Source organism: Lipophrys pholis, assembly GCF_963383615.2.
Source record: "Lipophrys pholis genome assembly, chromosome: 8".
NCBI classification, from domain to species: Eukaryota; Metazoa; Chordata; class Actinopteri; order Blenniiformes; family Blenniidae; genus Lipophrys; species Lipophrys pholis.
The window spans coordinates 2,468,290-2,486,255 of record NC_137630.1 but is presented as its reverse complement, the minus strand read 5'-3'; the positions used below and the strand labels follow the sequence as shown (position 1 = coordinate 2,486,255).

General features: G+C 46.1%; 1 protein-coding gene across 1 annotated transcript in view; it reads left to right on the top strand.

Moving 5' to 3' along the window:
* The window catches only part of myt1a (myelin transcription factor 1a), a gene marked incomplete at its 5' end in the record, with an annotated part of 37,791 nt that extends 35,171 nt beyond the window's left edge, over positions 1–2,620 (top strand). Inside the window, one exon of the mRNA XM_080469997.1 lies at positions 1,528–2,620. Coding sequence (XP_080326123.1) covers positions 1,528–1,671 — 144 coding nt within the window. The 3' untranslated portion in view covers positions 1,672–2,620. The remainder of the gene's footprint in view (positions 1–1,527) is intronic.
* Positions 2,621–17,966: the final 15,346 nt, after the last annotated feature.

Genomic DNA, 17,966 nt, shown 5'->3' with positions numbered 1-17,966 from the left:
ATGTTTGGACTGATTCCTACAAACCTTGTATCATTAATAATCAGCTCCATCCACCGCTCTGTATCATTAATAATCAGCTCTATCCACCGCTCTGTATCATTAATAATCACTTCTCTCCACCGCTCTGTATCATTAATAATCAGCTCCATCCACCGCTCTGTATCATTAATAATCAGCTCCATCCACCGCTCTGTATCATTAATAATCAGCTCTATCCACCGCTCTGTATCATTAATAATCACTTCTCTCCACCGCTCTGTATCATTAATAATCAGCTCCATCCACCGCTCTGTATCATTAATAATCAGCTCCATCCACCGCTCTGTATCATTAATAATCAGCTCTATCCACCGCTCTGTATCATTAATAATCACTTCTCTCCACCGCTCTGTATCATTTGAAGTTTGAACATAGAGCTGCTGATTCAGTCATAATGTCTCACTAAAGACACGTTGTCCTGGGAAGTGGCGAAGCGTCTTTAAGGACATAAGCAACCTTAATAGATGAGGCATTCAGCGCTCCACCCGCTCTCCACCCTCTCTCAGATTATAGAGGAGAGTTCACAAATCTAGTCTACATGTGTTTTGTAGACGAGAAGGACTACGACCGTGTCCCCTGAGATGTCTTGTGGGAGAAGCTTAGAGAGTATGGAGTACCAGAACCGCGGCTGTGGGCGATCTGGTCTTGGTACTTCCACTGTGAGAGCCGCCTTCGTATACTCAGCATTAAGACGGACTGCTTCAAGGATTCCACCAAAGTTGTACCTTGTCACCCCGTCTGTTGGTGATTTTCATGGACGGAGTGTTGAGGGCCAGCCAAGACCAGGAGGACATCATGTCGAGAGCAGGACGGTGGCGTCTCCGCTCTCTGCCGATGACGTTGTCCTCCTGGCAGTTCCTATGACGACCTCCAGTGTTCACTGGAACAGTTCGCTGCCAAGTCACACGGTCGAGATCCGGATCAGCACCAATTCTGAGTCCATCTCACAGAAAAGGATGGCATGCCCTCTTCAGGTGGGGTGGAGTCACCTTTCCCAGGCGGAGGAGTTTAAGTATCTCTGGGTCTTATTTGTGAGTAACGGAGGAGGGATGGTGAGATCAGCCACAGAGTGGAGGAGATGACTGCAGTAATGGAGTCAGGTGACCCGGCGGTGGGGAGCTCATCCATCAGGGGAGACTTCACACTGAGGAGTCAGTGGAGGAGGTTCATCTGGTTAGGACGCCCCCTGGTGGCCTCCCTAGAAGTCTACCACACTGGGAGGAGGACTGAGGTCGGTCCAGGACTCTGGAGAGGTTCTGTCTCTGGTTCAGTCTGGGAGAGAGATGTTCAGACTTCTTTGGTCTCGGTACTGGATGGATGGGATTACTTCTGTAAAAGAAGTTAGAAGAAAATTACTTGAAATAATGTGTGTGTGTGTGTGTGTGTGTGTGTGTGTGTGTGTGTGTGTGTGTGTGTGTGTGTGTGTGTGTGTGTGTGTGTGTGTGTGTGTGTGTGTGTGTGTGTGTGTGTGTGTGTGTGTGTGTGTAGCAGGAGCCGCTCTCCGAGCAGAACCTGGACAGTTACCTGGACACGCTGACCCACATGTTTACCAATAAAGACTGCTACCAGAACCCAGAGAACCGGGCTCTACTGGAGTCCATCAACCAGGCGGTGAAAGGCATCGAGGTGTGACAGAGGAGCAGGAGATGGAGGAGGAGAACCCGGAGGAGGAGAACCCGGAGGAGGAGAACCCGGAGGAGGAGAACCCGGAGGAGGAGCAGGAGGTGGAGGAGTGATGGTTCTGTGTGAGCCCTTTAGATACTGTGTGTAAGAACATCTTCTCATTTGAACTTTGTCCTCTGTTCTTTGCATTTGTTTCCTGTTTGCATGTTTTCCAGGGTGTGATATGGTGAGCAGGTCAGGTGTGTGACGGGGATCCAACCTGCTCGTGCACAGAGTGCAGTATACAGCCTGGGCTGGGCACATTCTTAGTTAGAGAACATTTCCCATCATCTTCACTCAATAATGTTGATAGTATTCTATATGAACATTGTGATGTTGCACCTCCAGGACTAGTTTGTAGATTCATTCTTACTATTGCTGTGTAACTATTTAAGTCTTTTGAAGATGTTGGTTTATGAACTTATTTACTCACGTCTGTTGTATTATTTTCTGTTGACTATTTATTATTCATTATTTATTTCTATTTATTTGGAAAAGCTACCTGCGAAGATTTTAAATGGGAACCAAGAGAAGGAAATCATTTCCTCTGCATTGTTGACCACAGAGGAAATATTTTAAGATATCAACTATGAATTGTTTTATATATCTTATTATTTATTTAAAATACTGGGATCTTTTTAAGTGCAAATATTTTGTAATGGAAAGTTTTTAAATAATTTTCTAAAGATTTTTTTCTGGTGCTTTTGTTTATATGAGTTTTATTTTATTTCTGCAAACTATTTTGAGTACATTGCAATACACTGGGGAAATTGAGCTATACATATTAGCTATTTATTTGGTGATGATGAACAAAGTGATGGTGACTATTTATTTTGTAATGTCTCTGTGTTAATGATGGCTCTGTATGGATTAGACTTTCAGTTGCTCCTAAAATAAAGATTAACCCACAGGACCAGTGCTGGTGTGTGATGACGTTCACTCAGACTACCAGTGTCCAGGCACTCCGGCCGGCTGCCACCGCATAAACAAAACAACCAGTGTAAAGCCGAGTACGTAAACAACAACAGAGGATCCATACGACCGACGAGATATTTAAATATTGCTGGCGTGTCAGGAGTGACGTAAATCACTGACCAATCAGCAGACAGCTGCTCTTCCTTATTGGACCGCTCTGTATTGCTGGGTACCCCAACGGAAGGGGGACGAAAAATCGTAATTGGTTTTTTTCAGTACCGTCCCCAACCTTTGCAGTGGGAAAGCAGGAAACCGTGCCGACGTGTTCTGTGCAGTGGAAACGGGGCTTCAGGCGGCTCCGATTGGAAGCTGCTGCCCGGGACTGGGACGGATACGCAGGAGCGCATCGTAGCCAAGAAAATAAGGTGAAGTCGGTCTCGGTTGTCTGTTGTATTTGTGAGGATATATGTGTTTAAAAAAACAAGTAGGAACAGTCTAGATCAGAGCATTTCTGAAATACAATTAAGAAGTAATGTTCTCTTCTGTATGTGACAATAAAGTCAGGCTGTCAGCAGTAAGGTCCCCCGGCTGGCTCAGTAGGTAGAGCATGAGACTCACAATCTCAGGGGTAATGGGTTCGTAATGGGTTCGTGTCCCACGCCAGGCGTCACCTTCCCGTGGGCTCACCACCTGCAGGAAGGTTCTTAATCGGTGCATTGTGACCTGGGTGACTGTTCTCAGACTGTCACCCCCACGACCCGGAAACAGATAAGCGGAAGAAAATGAATGAATGTCAGCAGTAATTAGGATGTTTTATATGTCAAACTGATTTATGGTCCTGTTTGATATCTGACTCAAAAGGGGCGGAGCTAAGAGGGGGAGGTGGTCATAAAAGGTGTAATTAAGGGTTTTTATGATGGTTTAATGGCCTTTCAAAGGGTTTTACTGTTTTATGAGGGCTTTGAAGAATTTAATGGATGTTTTACAACTCTTTAAATTATTTTGTGATGGTTTTGATGTAAGCTTTTCAGAGGTTTGATAGTTTTATAGAGGGGCTTTGAAGAATTTAATGGGTTTTTACAGCTCGTCAAATTATTTTATGACGGCTTTGGTGTAGGATTTCCAAAGCTGACTGTTTTATTTTATAACTTAAATCTGATCTTTGAAGTCGAATGGGTTTTTTATTGTTTGATGCGGGACGAGGAGGAGGAAGAGGTCAGGGGAGGGTAAGCTTACACTTTGGGTGGAGCGGTTCATAAATCTTTACTAAAGAAAACTTAAACATTCTTATCCTCTCAAGACAGCGATACTCTGCATACTCTGTATAACCCTGCCAGGATACATTAACCAGGAATAGAGTTCTTGTGACTAATACTCTCTTTGTGATGGTCGGGGACTGACCGAACATAATAACTATCTAGTAACCATTACTTCATCTCTTTACTCATATTAAATGTATTAATACTGTATTATTACTACTATTTTCATTATTGCTATTAGCTTGCAGGACTTGGTGAAAAGCTACAACCATTTAACAATGGTATAAAAACAGTAGTATAAAAATGTCTCCCACAGACGTGACTTCTGAAAATACCCACCAAGTGTATTTTACAACTCCCCAAATTATTTTATCACGTCTCTGAAGTGGAGGGGTTTGTTTTTATTGTTTGATGCGGGAGGTGGGAGGAAGATTTGTGAATATTTAAACAGGTTCTTCAAGAAGCTATTAGCTGCTAGCGTAGCATACACGTCGAGACAAATATGGGACGACTCGCCGCGGCTCAGAAAACAGAATCTGTGACTCCTGAGTCGCCCTGAATCAAAACACCAGAAGTCCAAAGTTAATGTAAAAAACAAAGTGCAGCTCCGCCTCAATGGTTTTAACAACCACTGCTGAGTCAGCAACATTCAGGTGATTTGATGTGCTCAGTTTTTCAACAGGAGATCTCCTTATTCAAGGCTTTCAATGTATCAATGGATCCGTTCACAAGTTGGAAAGTTTAAGCCCGAATAGTTTATAAGAATGTGATTAACCAGAAACTGTGAAGGCAGATTAGTTTAGAGGTTATTTCTTTCCAACCCAGACGGGATTGAGTAAATCTAGATTATTTTTATTGTTAACTGGCAGTATGTACCTGATGGAAGCAAAAATAAACAACAGACAAGATGGCTTCTCTTATAAAAACACAGCTTCTCTTATAAAAACACAGCTTCTCTTATAAAAACAGCCACGACAAGCTTTAAAACATCAAATACAAGCAGCTGAAATAGAATATGAAGGAAATGAAGTACTAAGTACGACTGGCTGTGATGTAGAGGAACGGGTCCTGGGAAGGTTCTGCAGGCTTGAAAAAGAAAGTTTATTTGCATCTGAAGGTTTAAACAAAATAATAAATAAAGTTGTAACTAACTGTTTTATCATTGAGACTATTGAAATATTTCTTTATTGCACATTTAAATGTGTACCTTAAAAATTCATTGCACATTTCAGTTTGACTATTAGTAACGTAATTTAAAAGTAATTCTTTGCACATTTTTGGTTTTGAACGTTAGAATGATTCATTGTCCATTTTATTTTATTTTGTGAATTAAAAATAAATTCATAATTTTTAATTTGTGAGAGTTAGAAAAATAAGTAATCATAGGTTTTTAATTTGTGACTTCAAATTTTTGAAATTCAATCTTCACCAAGTACTCAACACTTTAAAGTTAAGTTGAGTTGTTGTTGTTTTTTTGTTTACAACTACTCAAGAAAATGCCGCACTGAAGCAGCAACTCTGTGCAGCTTTAGAATAAAGGATTTAAAATAAAGGATTTTAAAATAAAGGATTTAAAATAAAGGAATTAAAATTAAGGATTTATAATAAAGAATAAGTACCACAGGGGAGCGAGATGGTGAAACAAGAACCCAGAAGGTTCCTCTAGTTTGAAGGGAGACTGAGATATTCTGAAGAAGTTTTTGAGAGTACTATGTTCAGAGTACTTTTGTCAAACAGGTTTTACCACTTTGAAGTGGAATGAAGTGTTTATAATTCACATTGAAATGTAAAAGTTTAGTGACATTCAGGTCAAACCTCTCATACTGCTTTAAGGTAAACTGGAGTTTAATACACAAAGAAGTTACTTTGGAGCCTAAGAGTATTTATGTTTAAGTCGTTCTGAGAAGAATTTTGATTCAATAAGTGAGTTTTACAATAATTTCTAGGTAAACAAAGCTTCTACCAATAGTGCTTTTAGCTTCAGACATCTTAGTCGCTCCAAAAATACACTATTGAGTATATTTGCAATAGTAATGTGAGTATCGGATCGGGAAAGTATCGGTATCGGCCGATACTCAATTCTGAAATATCGGATCGGTTTCGGGGGCCAAGAAGTGTGATCGGGACGTCCCTAGTATTTATTATTACTGGTATTTATTTACCTGGAGATGCAGTTGTAGTCTGTCGAGTTTGGATGAGCTGTGAACCCGACGCAAAGCCACCTCCCAAAACTCATCAGAAATCTCTTCCTCAAGGAGTCTTGACTTTTCGCAGTGAATGGATCAGATCATACAAACGTGAGCTCAGACCTTTTACAGTAGGAGGTGGGGGGAGGTGGGGGTAAGACGGAGGAGGAGCAGGACAGTGGGAGCTCAGACCTTTTACAGTAGGAGGTGGGGGGAGGTGGGGGTAAGACGGAGTGGGAGCTCAGACTGCGGGTGAAACTATGGATCTGTAGATATCTAATACAATGCTGTTTTGACAAGTGGTACTTCTCCGAGAGTTGCTGAAATGATGCAAACATATTATCAATATAGAGATTTTTTAATAGCAGAGGTGCTCCACAGAGAAAACGTTCTATCAAGAAGAGAGGGATGGAAAACAGGACCAGCTGAAATTGGAGCTTCATAGGAAAAAGTCTCTAAACCAAAATAACCTCGTTTCCAGATTCTAAGAGTAGATTTAACTAAGATATTTTTACAATAGCGAGAAACTGCAAAGTTCGCTGGAGTGTGGACAAGTGTGGTCAACGAAGCAGGTTCAGTGGAGGATGACTTCATATTTAACCATGAAGGAGGGACGGGTGTTCGTTCAAGAAGGATCCATAGTTACTTTAAAGTTGGCTGCCCAATAATAGAACTTAATATTGGGTAGGGCAAGACCTCCGAGAGACCGCGGCCTCTGCAGCAGCTCCCTGGGGTCTTACCGAGGGGTCTTTTTATCCCATATGAACTCAGTGACTAAGTCATCTCGTTCACTAAAGAAGGACTGGGGGATGAAAAAAGGTAAACACTGGAAGAGATAGGACAGTTTAGGGAGGGCGTTCATCTTAACAGCGTGAACCCGAGCTGAAAAGGACAAAGGTGACAAAGACCAGCGCTGAAAATCCTCTGAGACAGTGAAGGGACAAAGTTACATTTAAATAGGTCCTCAAACCTGTCCTGAATACCAAGATATGTAAAACCAAATGGGACAACTCTGAAAGGAAAACTCTGTGAAATATTACGAGCTGCATCATTTAAAGGAAACAGCTCGCTCTTATCAAAGTATCCCTGATACTTGGCTCAGGAGGCACGGGGAACTCAGGAGGCACGGGGGCCACAGGGAACCTAGGAACAGGGACTGACAGGTCAGAGAACACGGGAAACTAGAGACTGGGGGGAAACACAAGACTGGGGGAACAGGCCAGGCGGGGAACAGGTCACTGGGGGGGAAACACGCCAGACAGGGAACGGGTCACTGGGATGGAAACAGGCCAGACGGGGAACAGGTCACTGGGGGGGAAACAGGCCAGGCGGGGAACAGGTCACTGGGGGGGAAACAGGCCAGACGGGGAACATTTCAGTGGGAAACAGGCCAGACAGGGAATGGGTCACTGGGGGGGAAACAGGCCAGATAGGGAACGGGTCACTGGGGGGGAAACAGGCCAGGCGGGGAACAGGTCACTGGGATGGAAACAGGCCAGACGGGGAACAGGTCACTGGGGGGGAAACAGGCCAGGCGGGGAACAGGTCACTGGGGGGGAAACAGGCCAGACGGGGAACATTTCAGTGGGAAACAGGCCAGACAGGGAATGGGTCACTGGGGGGGAAACAGGCCAGATAGGGAACGGGTCACTGGGGGGGAAACAGGCCAGGCGGGGAACAGGTCACTGGGATGGAAACAGGCCAGATGGGGAATGGGTCACTGGGGGGGAAACAGGCCAGATGGGGAACGGGTCACTGGGGGGGAAACAGGCCGGACGGGGAACGGGTCACTAGGGGGGAAACAGGCCAGGCGGGGAATGGGTCATTGGGAGGGAAACAGGCCAGACAGGGAATAGGTCACTGGGGGGGAAATAGGCCAGGTGGGGAGCGGGTCACTAGGGGGGAAACAGGCCAGGCGGGGAACGGGTCATTGGGAGGGAAACAGGCCAGACAGGGAATAGGTCACTGGGGGGGAAACAGGCCAGACGGGGAATAGGTCACTGGGGGGGAAACAGGCCAGGCGGGGAATAGGTCACTGGGGGGGAAACAGGCCAGGCGGGGAACGGGTCACTAGGGGGGAAACAGGACAGGCAGGGAACGGGTCATTGGGAGGGAAACAGGCCAGACAGGGAATAGGTCACTGGGGGGCAAACAGGCCAGGCGGGGAATAGGTCACTGGGAAACAGGCCAGACGGGCAAAGGGTCACAGGTGCCTAGGCCAGACTGGAACTGATCACAGGTGCATAGGCTGGGCTGGACCAGGTCCCTGGCGCTCAGGCCGGGCTGGACCAGGTCACAGGTGAGCAGACCGGACAGGAACAGGTTGCAGGGAAGCTTTGAAGGATTTGTGTGGAACTGGTGAGTCTGCTGGGTCCATGATGGTCGGATAGTTCTGTCAGGGTTGTGCAGGGTGGACCCAAACGCAGACTCAGCCAGTTCCGTAAAAACCAGGTTTATTGAGACAAAGTCCAGGGAACAGGAGGAAAATGAAGAGAACACAAGGGCAATGAGACAAGAGGAGCAACACGATGACAAGAGGCGAGACCTGACGACGAGACGAGACCAGGACAACAGAGGCAGAGGAGTTTAAATACACGAGGAAGGGGTGAACCCAAGTGGAACATTGGTTCACTGGAAACACGAGGTGAGAAACACAGAGGCAGACAGAACCTGACAACAAGAAGTCTAGGAGGGGGAGATGAGCAGTAACAGGCTCTGTAGCCTCCATCAGTCTCTGTAGGAGGGATTTGCACCGTGAAAGAATCTTTCCACCTTGGGAGCCGGATTAAAAACTTCATGGACACAGTGGATCAGAACACTGGTGTCGTGTAAACGGACCCCCCAAAAGTGAAGAAAGTTTTGCGGATACACTCGAACTCGTTGTAAACGGGGCCTGAGATTTTCAAACTTTTAATGTTTTTGAACGTGTGCGGTCGACTCAGTGGTGACTCCGTGCAAAAGTTAATTTTGTTTGGACTGAGTACCAAACTACCTGGAATTAAATGTGGCTTTAATCCCAGATAGCAGCTGATGGGGAGAAAAATTAAGAAAAAGAAATGAATGGAATGAGTAAATCCTCAAAGGGGAGCAATCTTGATATGACGAATGATCTAACGTGATGTAAAGAAATCCCAATTTTGTTTTATTTTCTTACATAAAAGTAAAAGTTAATGAAGTTAATTTAAGATGTTTTGCAGCTATGGGACACAGATGGACCCATCCAGTGTGAAGAGGGACGCCTTGGCAACACTGGATGGGTTTGGTCAGAGAAAGAGAAGCTTGAAACTGTTTCTGTGTAGATGAACTGTTTTGGGGGGTCATTATAAAAGAGTGCCATTTTTTTCAGTGAGTGGGAATTCTTTACGACATAGAATAATTAGAGTGAAAACTACAGCCTACAAAGGCCTGCTTTAAAAAAAACTTAGTAATCTGTAAAATTAATCTGTGAAAATTGTGTTAAAAGTTTGGAAACTGTGTAATTAAACTGTTTAGTACTAATCAAAGTCGTAGTAAACTCAGTAAATTATTAGATTTTTATTCTGGGATAATTTAAAATGGTTAAATTAAGAACTGGATGACATAAATACAGTTAAAAGGGATTTTTTGTTTTGTAGTTTTTGTGAATAGGCAATGGCCACTCCGATCTGCAGTCCTCCACCCTGCTCCATCACCACCAGCGACTCAGGATGGAGACTTCACTGGAACGTTCAGTACAGACTTGAATATAAACAGTAAGGGGGACTGTATCCAGACTGTATCCAGATTTTTTGTTGTGTTTGGTGACGACTGTGTGTTGTGTGTTCTCTGCCATGTTGAGATTCTATGCAGAACCGGAGGTGCAGCTTTGAGAGCAGAGAACACACAATGGAACAGAGAGAGAACAGGCTCTAGTGGAGCAGAGAGAAGCTGGAGGTGAGGTGAGGTGATGCGGTGCGGTGCGGTGTGGTTTGGGCCGGAGAACACGGTCCAGCAGGGGAACTTCATCCAGGTGGAGGGAGTCCTTCAGCAGCTGGGCAACAAATTCGGTTAGGCGTGCGCCCTCAATCCCCATTGGCACCCCGACCAGCCTTAAGTTGTTCCTTCTTGCTCTCCCCTCCAAGTCCTCACATTTCTCACAAGTCCTCACACGACTGCAGAGTCCAATCTGGTTAATTGGTCACAGTGGTCCGACCACGCACGCTCCAAACCACCGGTAGCTTCCTCATGAGAGCCGAGTTTTTGTTGGATAGGCTCAATAGCATGCTTCAATACCTCCGGTACTGAAGAAATCTCAGCCCGCAAGTTGGAGGACAGCGAGTCTATCTAGACGCAAATACTTCCTTTTAATGCGTTCAGCACAGCCTGTAACTGTTCCGTGTTTAGAGCACTCAGAGAGCCGACAGCATCTCGTGGTGGCGTGCCAGCCTCACCTGAGGAGTCTGCTTTCGTCCGTGAAGCTGCCATCGGTGGACAAAAAGTACCAAAAAGTCTACCCGGTGAATCTGAATACGTAGTGTTGTCGAGCCCCGGTCAAAATAAATGAAAAAACTGTGTCGAAAAATTACATTTATCACAAACTCCTGGAACGAGAGGAACACACGTCTTACATGCTCGATGCTCAACAGTGCCCCCCCCCCCCCCCCCCCCCCCCAACACACACACACACACACACACACACACACACACACACACACACACACACACACACACACACACACACACATATATATAAAAAAAATTTCACCATACAATATACACACACGTACATGTATAAACACATACATACATACACAAACCAGTGGCTGCTGGTGCTAAATTTCTTAGGTGAGGCTCTACATTATTATGAAGAGATGAGTTGCTGATGAGTTTAATTTCATGTCACTCTGGTGTTAATCAGTGATTGGTGAGATCGCTACCAAGCCCCGCCTCCTCAGGGTGGCTTTCCCCAGGCTGCTCACACACACACACTACTAGAGAGAGAGAAATCAAGAAATCCTCTCTTTTATTGAAGATTATCTGTAGAAAATGAAGCGAATACAGTTCAGGGCTCATTGTTAGTTTGTTGGCATAAACTAATTTCTACAGTATTGCAGTTTATTCATATGTTTTACATAAAATTTAAAAAAAACTTTCCTCTTGTTCAGGGGCGGAGCTTTGGGCGGAGCTTTGGGAGGGGCTGGAAGGGCGGGACGCCCCCTTCCCAGGCCCCTGGGACCTGGAGGAGCCGGAACCCTCCCCCAGCTCCGGGCTGGGCAGGGCGGGCCTGGGCCCAGAGGAGCTCAGATCATGCTGCAAACATCCATCCATCCATTCTCTTCCGCTTATCCCGGGCCGGGTCGCGGGGGCAGCAGTCTCAGCAGGGATGCCCAGACTTCCTTTGCCCCAGACACGTCCTCCAGCTCCTCTGGTGGGACCCCAAGGCGTTCCCAGGCCAGCCGAGAGACATAGTCCCTCCAGCGTGTCCTAGGTCTGCCCCGAGGCCTCCTACCGGAGGGACATGCCCGGAACCCCTCCCTAGGGAGGCGTCTGGGGGGCATCCCAAACAGATGCCCGAGCCTCAGCTGGCTCCTCTGGATGTGGAGGAGCAGCGGCTCTACTCAGAGCTCCTCCCTGGTGACGGAGCTCCTCACCCTATCTCTAAGGGAGCGCCCAGCCTCCCTACGGAGGAAACTCATTTCAGCCGCTCGTTCTTTCGGTCATGACCCAAAGCTCATGACCATAGGTGAGGGGAGGAAGGAAGATCGACTGGTAAATCCAGAGCCTCGCCTTTTGGTTAAGCTCCTTCTTCACCACGACGGACCGATACAGCGACCGCATAACTGCAGACGCTGCACCGATCCGCCTGTCGATCTCACGCGCCATCTTCCCCCCACTCCTGAACAAGACCCCGAGATACTTGAACTCCTCCACTTGGGACAAGGGCTCTCCACCGACCTGAAGGGGGCAAGCCACTTTTTTCTGGTCGAGAACCATGGCCTCGGATTTAGAGGTGCTGATCCTCATTCCAGTTGCTTCACACTTGGCTGCGAACCGCGCCAGTGCACGCTGAAGGTCCAGGTTTGATGAAGCCACCAGGACCACATCGTCTGCAAAAAGCAGAGACGAGATCCTGTGGTCCCCAAACCGGACCCCCTCCGGTCCCTGGCTGTGTCTAGAAATTCTGTCCATAAAAGTTATGAACAGAACCGGTGACAAAGGACAGCCCTGCCGGAGGCCAACGTGCACTGGGAACAGGTCCGACTTACTGCCGGCAATACGAACCAAACTCCTGCTCCGGGCGTACAGGGACCGGACAGCCCTTAGCAAAGGGTCCTGGACTCCATACTCCCAGAGCACCCCCCACAGGATGTCCCGAGGGACACGGTCGAACGCCTTCTCTAGGTCCACAAAACACATGTGGACTGATTGGGCGAACTCCCATGAACCCTCAAGCCCCCGGTGGAGGGTATAGAGCTGGTCCAGTGTTCCGCGACCTGGACGAAAACCGCATTGTTCCTCTTGGAACCGAGGTTCGACTAACGGCCGGATCCTCCTCTCCAGTACCCTGGAAGAGACTTTCCCGGGGAGGCTGAGGAGTGTGATCCCCCTGTAGTTGGAACACACCCTCCGATCCCCCTTCTTAAAAAGAGGGACCACCACCCTGGTCTGCCACCGGGGATGCTGCAAACAGTTTTTCTCTAATCACCACTATCGAGACAGTTGGACGTATGTGGGCTTATATAGGTTGCCCCAGTCAAGACTGACTTTAGTGATGAAGTCGGTTTAAAATATTGAAGAATATGTTGTGCTGTATGACTGACTTTATTGTCACTCTCACATTTCACTTTACGACGTGCAAATTTACAAGTTGATCGCTGATTTTGTCTTCAAGTGTATTTTGGGTAAAATCGTCATCAGACGTCCACCAACGTCATCAGTCTCTTGTCAACAGAGCGCAAGCTAGGTGGTTAACAGAGTTAACATGAGTGGCAGTTCATATAAACATAAAAGTGGAGCGGCAAAGAAAAGGAAAAAAGAGAGCAAGGAAAAGCCAAATTACAAAAACTGGACACGTTTTGCTGAAAACATCAAGGACGCCAACGTTAAAAGATATATCCTTAAGATGGGCCCACGCAGACCCAAAGGTCCATTTCAACTGATAACCACAATCAGTGTTTTTCTGAAACTTCTTACGCCTCGACCACTAAAGTTGGGATGAAACTTCCCCGCAGCTGGATGTGCTATTCCCCCAAATTAGACTGCTGCTCCTGTGAGCCTTGCTGGCTTTTTGCCAACCGAAATGCCCCGTATTACAACAATGCATGGGTCAACGGAATGAGAGACTGGGAACATCTTTCTGCCAAAGTTGAGAAGCATGAATCCACGCAAATACATCTTGCTGCATGCACAGTGTACGAGCAGTGGAAACTCAACAACACAATAGACTGGAATGGAGAGGATGTGAGTAATGTAGCCTGGTTCTGGAGACCGGCGGTGGCGCGCATTGTAACTGTAACTCTTACTCTGGCTTCATGCAACCTGGCATTCCGGGGGCACGGGGAAGTTCTAGGTCCGGGAAGTTCTGGCAACTTTTTGTCAATAATCGAGTCATTAGCTCACTACGACCCTGTTCTGAACGAGCTAATCAACCGACCAGGAGGGTCGGTGAAGTACCTCAGTCACCAGATTCAGGATGAGATTATTTAGATATTAACTCAATGTGTGAAAGCTGACATCATTAATGAAATAAACGAAATAAACAAAGCCCCATTTTATACCATTATCATGTACACAACGCAGTAGACCAGCTGAGCCAGGTGTACCGTTACCTAACCTTGAGAATGACCTGGATATTGCAACGGATATACAGATCAATGAAGTGTTTTGGGGTTTTGAAGCGACTGTGGGCTCATCAGCGTCAGAGTTTGAAAACCAAATCCTGGGCTCTATAGAGAAAAACAGAATAGATCTGTCAAAATGCGGCGGACAGGACTATGATGGGGCCGTGAATATGGGTGGTGCATATTAATGCGTACAGGCAAGAATAACAGAGAAGGAGCCCCTTGCCTGTTATGTTCATTGCGCTGCTCATAATCTCCACCTCGCTCTCAACGACTCTGTTAAAGATTCTGTACAACTTTTTTGGTCGCAGTATCAAACGATGGGCGCTCCTCAGTGAGTTGATGACGGCAGAGGGCAGAGCTGTCACATTAAAACGCCTCTGTCCGACTCGCTGGTCATCTCACCATGATGCACTATTCGCGTTAAGGCAGAGATATGGAGACATTCTAAAGCCTTCGTCAAAATGTCCCTGACCAGGAACCGACAAGACGAGCGTGGTGAAGCCAGTACGCTCAAGAATGTCTGAAGCAGATTTTCTTTCATATGTTTACTCAACGTGCAAACCAAGATTCTTGAATGTATAAACGCTGCCTGTGCTGCTGTGTATAAGGGCGCAGATACGCCATCAGTGTTTTGATTGATTTGATGAGTTCAGGGAGCAATTTGATGAGGCTCAGGCTGCCGCTCTACAACACGGGGAAGTCAAACACAGTTTGAAGCAACCAGGGCCAGAAAAGTGAAGCGTCACTTTGATGGACTTTCTGAGAGCAACTTTCAGGTGAACGTTTTCAAGGCTTGTCTTGATATCTTCATCCAGCAACTGTCCCAAAGATTCACCAGTTTAAGTGGAACTGTGAATTCCCCCCAACACACTGCTGCAAGCAGGAGATGAGGAGTTCCAGCAAGCTGCCCGGCGGCTCAGGGAGCACTACACTATCGGCCCCGGCTTCCCTGGACAGCTGCTTTGTTTAAGAACCTCTTTCAGGGACCACATACCAAAATAAAAGTCTGTTGCGGATCTGGCAAAAATGCCCCTTGTCAACCACCCAGCAGTAACTTCTACATTCAGTGAGGTTTTATGTTTGACTCTTCCCGTCACCGTTGCATCCTCTGAGTATAAAAGTAACATTTACATTTACTTGCTTTACTGTAATTTGTTTTTTGTGTCCTTCTACTTTGTCTTTTTGAAACCCAGTACTTTTCCTTGAGTATGTTTATATAAAAGTAGTTTATTGCGCTACAATTTCAATTGTGCCCGTTACTGAGCACAAATTTAATTAATAAATTAAGAGAATTGTGCTCTAATTATGCATTTGTGTCGAGCAACATGGAAGACCTCCACCTGAAAATAAGTTCTTCCTTTTATGCTAACTGTTACTGGCAGAGGCTTTTATTTTGACATATCTAAATAGGAACATCGTGGTAGGAGGAGATTAAGCACACAACACTTTTCACTCATGGGTGCAACATTACACAGTAGAACCTCTGACGTGGACCAATCACCATGCACCATGCACCATGCACTTGATTATCCGAATATTCGGTCGTTGTGTTCAGATATTAATTTTGAGATGAATAATCGCTGCCTCCCCACAGCAGAGCTGCTCTGTGACTCTAAACTTTCATACGCTATAAATGTTAACAAAATTGAGAGAACCCAACATCCGTATGGATAAACTGGATCCTATTAGAGGTGAATCTCAACTATAAAACTACCAACATGGAGAGTAAAACTAGAATACAGACTGGGAGTCATGCCACTATGGAGGCTGCCATGCTTGTTCCACGCACATGAGCAGAACGAACGATTTGAGGCGGCGGAGGTGAGCGTGTGCAGTAACGGCGCTCTGTAGCCTCTGGCGGTCTCGAGGGGGATGAGCGCGAGTAGGAAAGAACAGCCTCGGTCCCACTGCGGTACGGTATGGTATGGTAAGGCAAACACCCAGACCCAGCTCTGTTCAGCGTCTCACCACAGAGAATACGGTTCAAATGTAGGCAGGGTTGTGAACGCCACATAACGGAGCAGCCAGTGCCGGAGTGGGCCTCATTTTCAGCCCTGGAGTTTCGGACCTCAGGCCCACTTTAGATCAGCACCTATTAAAACCATGTCGTTATAATCTCACATCTATAGCGCTGCTCTGTAAAGTCTTTTCATTTAGTGTATTTTTCTAAAAGAATTCCAATTCATTGCAAGTAAGGGTTGCTTCATAATGAAAAGTTAGTTCAACACAAGTGCACCAACATTAGACAACATACACAAACACACACACACACATATATATATAAATATATATATATTTATATTTCAGATAATATAGAATTAAAAAATGAACTTTCTTATAACACTATCATGTGTTTATCAGAGAAGCATGGCCGACCCTGGAACATGAATAAACCCTGAGCAGTGCACTTTGTTTATGACATCATTGTCCACAGACATGAGGATTCCTTCCTCAGTGCTCATGAGCATGAATGCCTCAAGTTTCTTCTGAGTGTGTTTTTAATCAAATGTACTGTTGAGAAACTTCTCATATATTGGAAGTACTGCTTGATTGTTCACACACTGTTCCAGCAGCTCAGCTGTTCCTTCATAGTGACGGGATCGTTCCCCTCATCACCACTGGCTCTGCTTCTCACACTAAATCACTTTTTAAAAAGCACAAATCTTTCCTTTTTACAAAGTTCAGCTCAGTTTCATGAATGTAGAGCTGAATCATCTAGAATCTCAGGGCATTTCTCATGTGGAGCAGGTCTCCATCCTGCTCTTCATTATATTGATTATAATAATCTGATCTATCCTGAGATCAGTCCGACCTGCTTGGTGCTGCTGGATCTGGGTTCTGAGGAACCAACAAACAAAGTTCCCCAGTTATGTGGTGTTGCGTCATACTATTATTCAGATTATAGAATTTTATGTTTTATGCCACAACTGATAATTATTGAACAGAGGTTTGGAGGCAAAGTTAAACATCTTACCCGTTCCATCGTCATTTGTTGTTTCTAACCAGGAGCTGGTTTTAATCAACAAGTTGACAATCTTGGTCCCCGTCCAGCTCAGTAGGTAGAGCAGGAGACTCTCAATCTCAAGGTAGAGGGTTCATGTCCCACACCGGGCGCCACCTTCCTGTGGGCTCTCCACCTTCCTGTGGGCTCTCCACCTTCCTGTGGGCTCTCCACCCGCAGGAAGGTTCTTAATGGTGCAATGTGATCTGGGTGACGGAGCTCAGACTGACACCCGGAAACGAATAAGCGGGAGAAAATGGATGGACGGATGTAAGCTGCCGATCCTAACACATTTTGTTTCATCTGTTTCCAGAACAAACAAAACACCGGCCCCAGTGGCCCAAACATCCATCTCCTCCCTCTTATCCGTTCCCGGGTGGTGGGGACTTCTTCTGGATCTCAACGGAGGCGGTCGCATTTCCTCCCTCTCCGCTCCTTCTCTTCCTGCTTGCTGCTGCTCTCTGTCCCGTGTGTCTCTCGTCAAATCTAATAAGAGCCTCTCTCTCATCTCTATCCGAACCCAAACCGAACCATGGATTTGATCAGCTGGTCTCTGAATGCAATCGACAAAATCTTCTTCACTGGAAAAGCGGGCACAGGAGAGCCCTCATGTCCTGATGGAACTCACTTTGCCGGGTACACTCTCGACTCCTGGTCGACGTGGAGGTTAGTGTGCCTGTCGATGTTTTCCGTGGAGGACGTGGAAGACGTCTACATATTTGGATTTATGATATTAGGTATGCTGCTGATTGGAGCGAGCAGCTACCTAACCTATCGCAAAGTTGACAAAATGCTGGCAGCTGCATTGGGAAGGATGTCAGTGATCACTGAAGGACTGAACAGGGCTTTGAACACTCAGACTCATACGATAAACGAACCCAGAAGCAGGCAGGACGCCACTTCTGGACGTTTGAATGAAATGGATTCCAACTTGGAGAAGCTGGGCGCCCTGAGGGGACGCTAAAATATAGAAACGGCCACAGATTTGGATTTAAACTCGCTGGAGACCAGAGACTTGTACTCAGGGTGCTACAAAACAAGACACCCTGACCTCAAAACACCTCTAGTCTTCATTGGATTCCCATGACAACCAGAGGTTGTT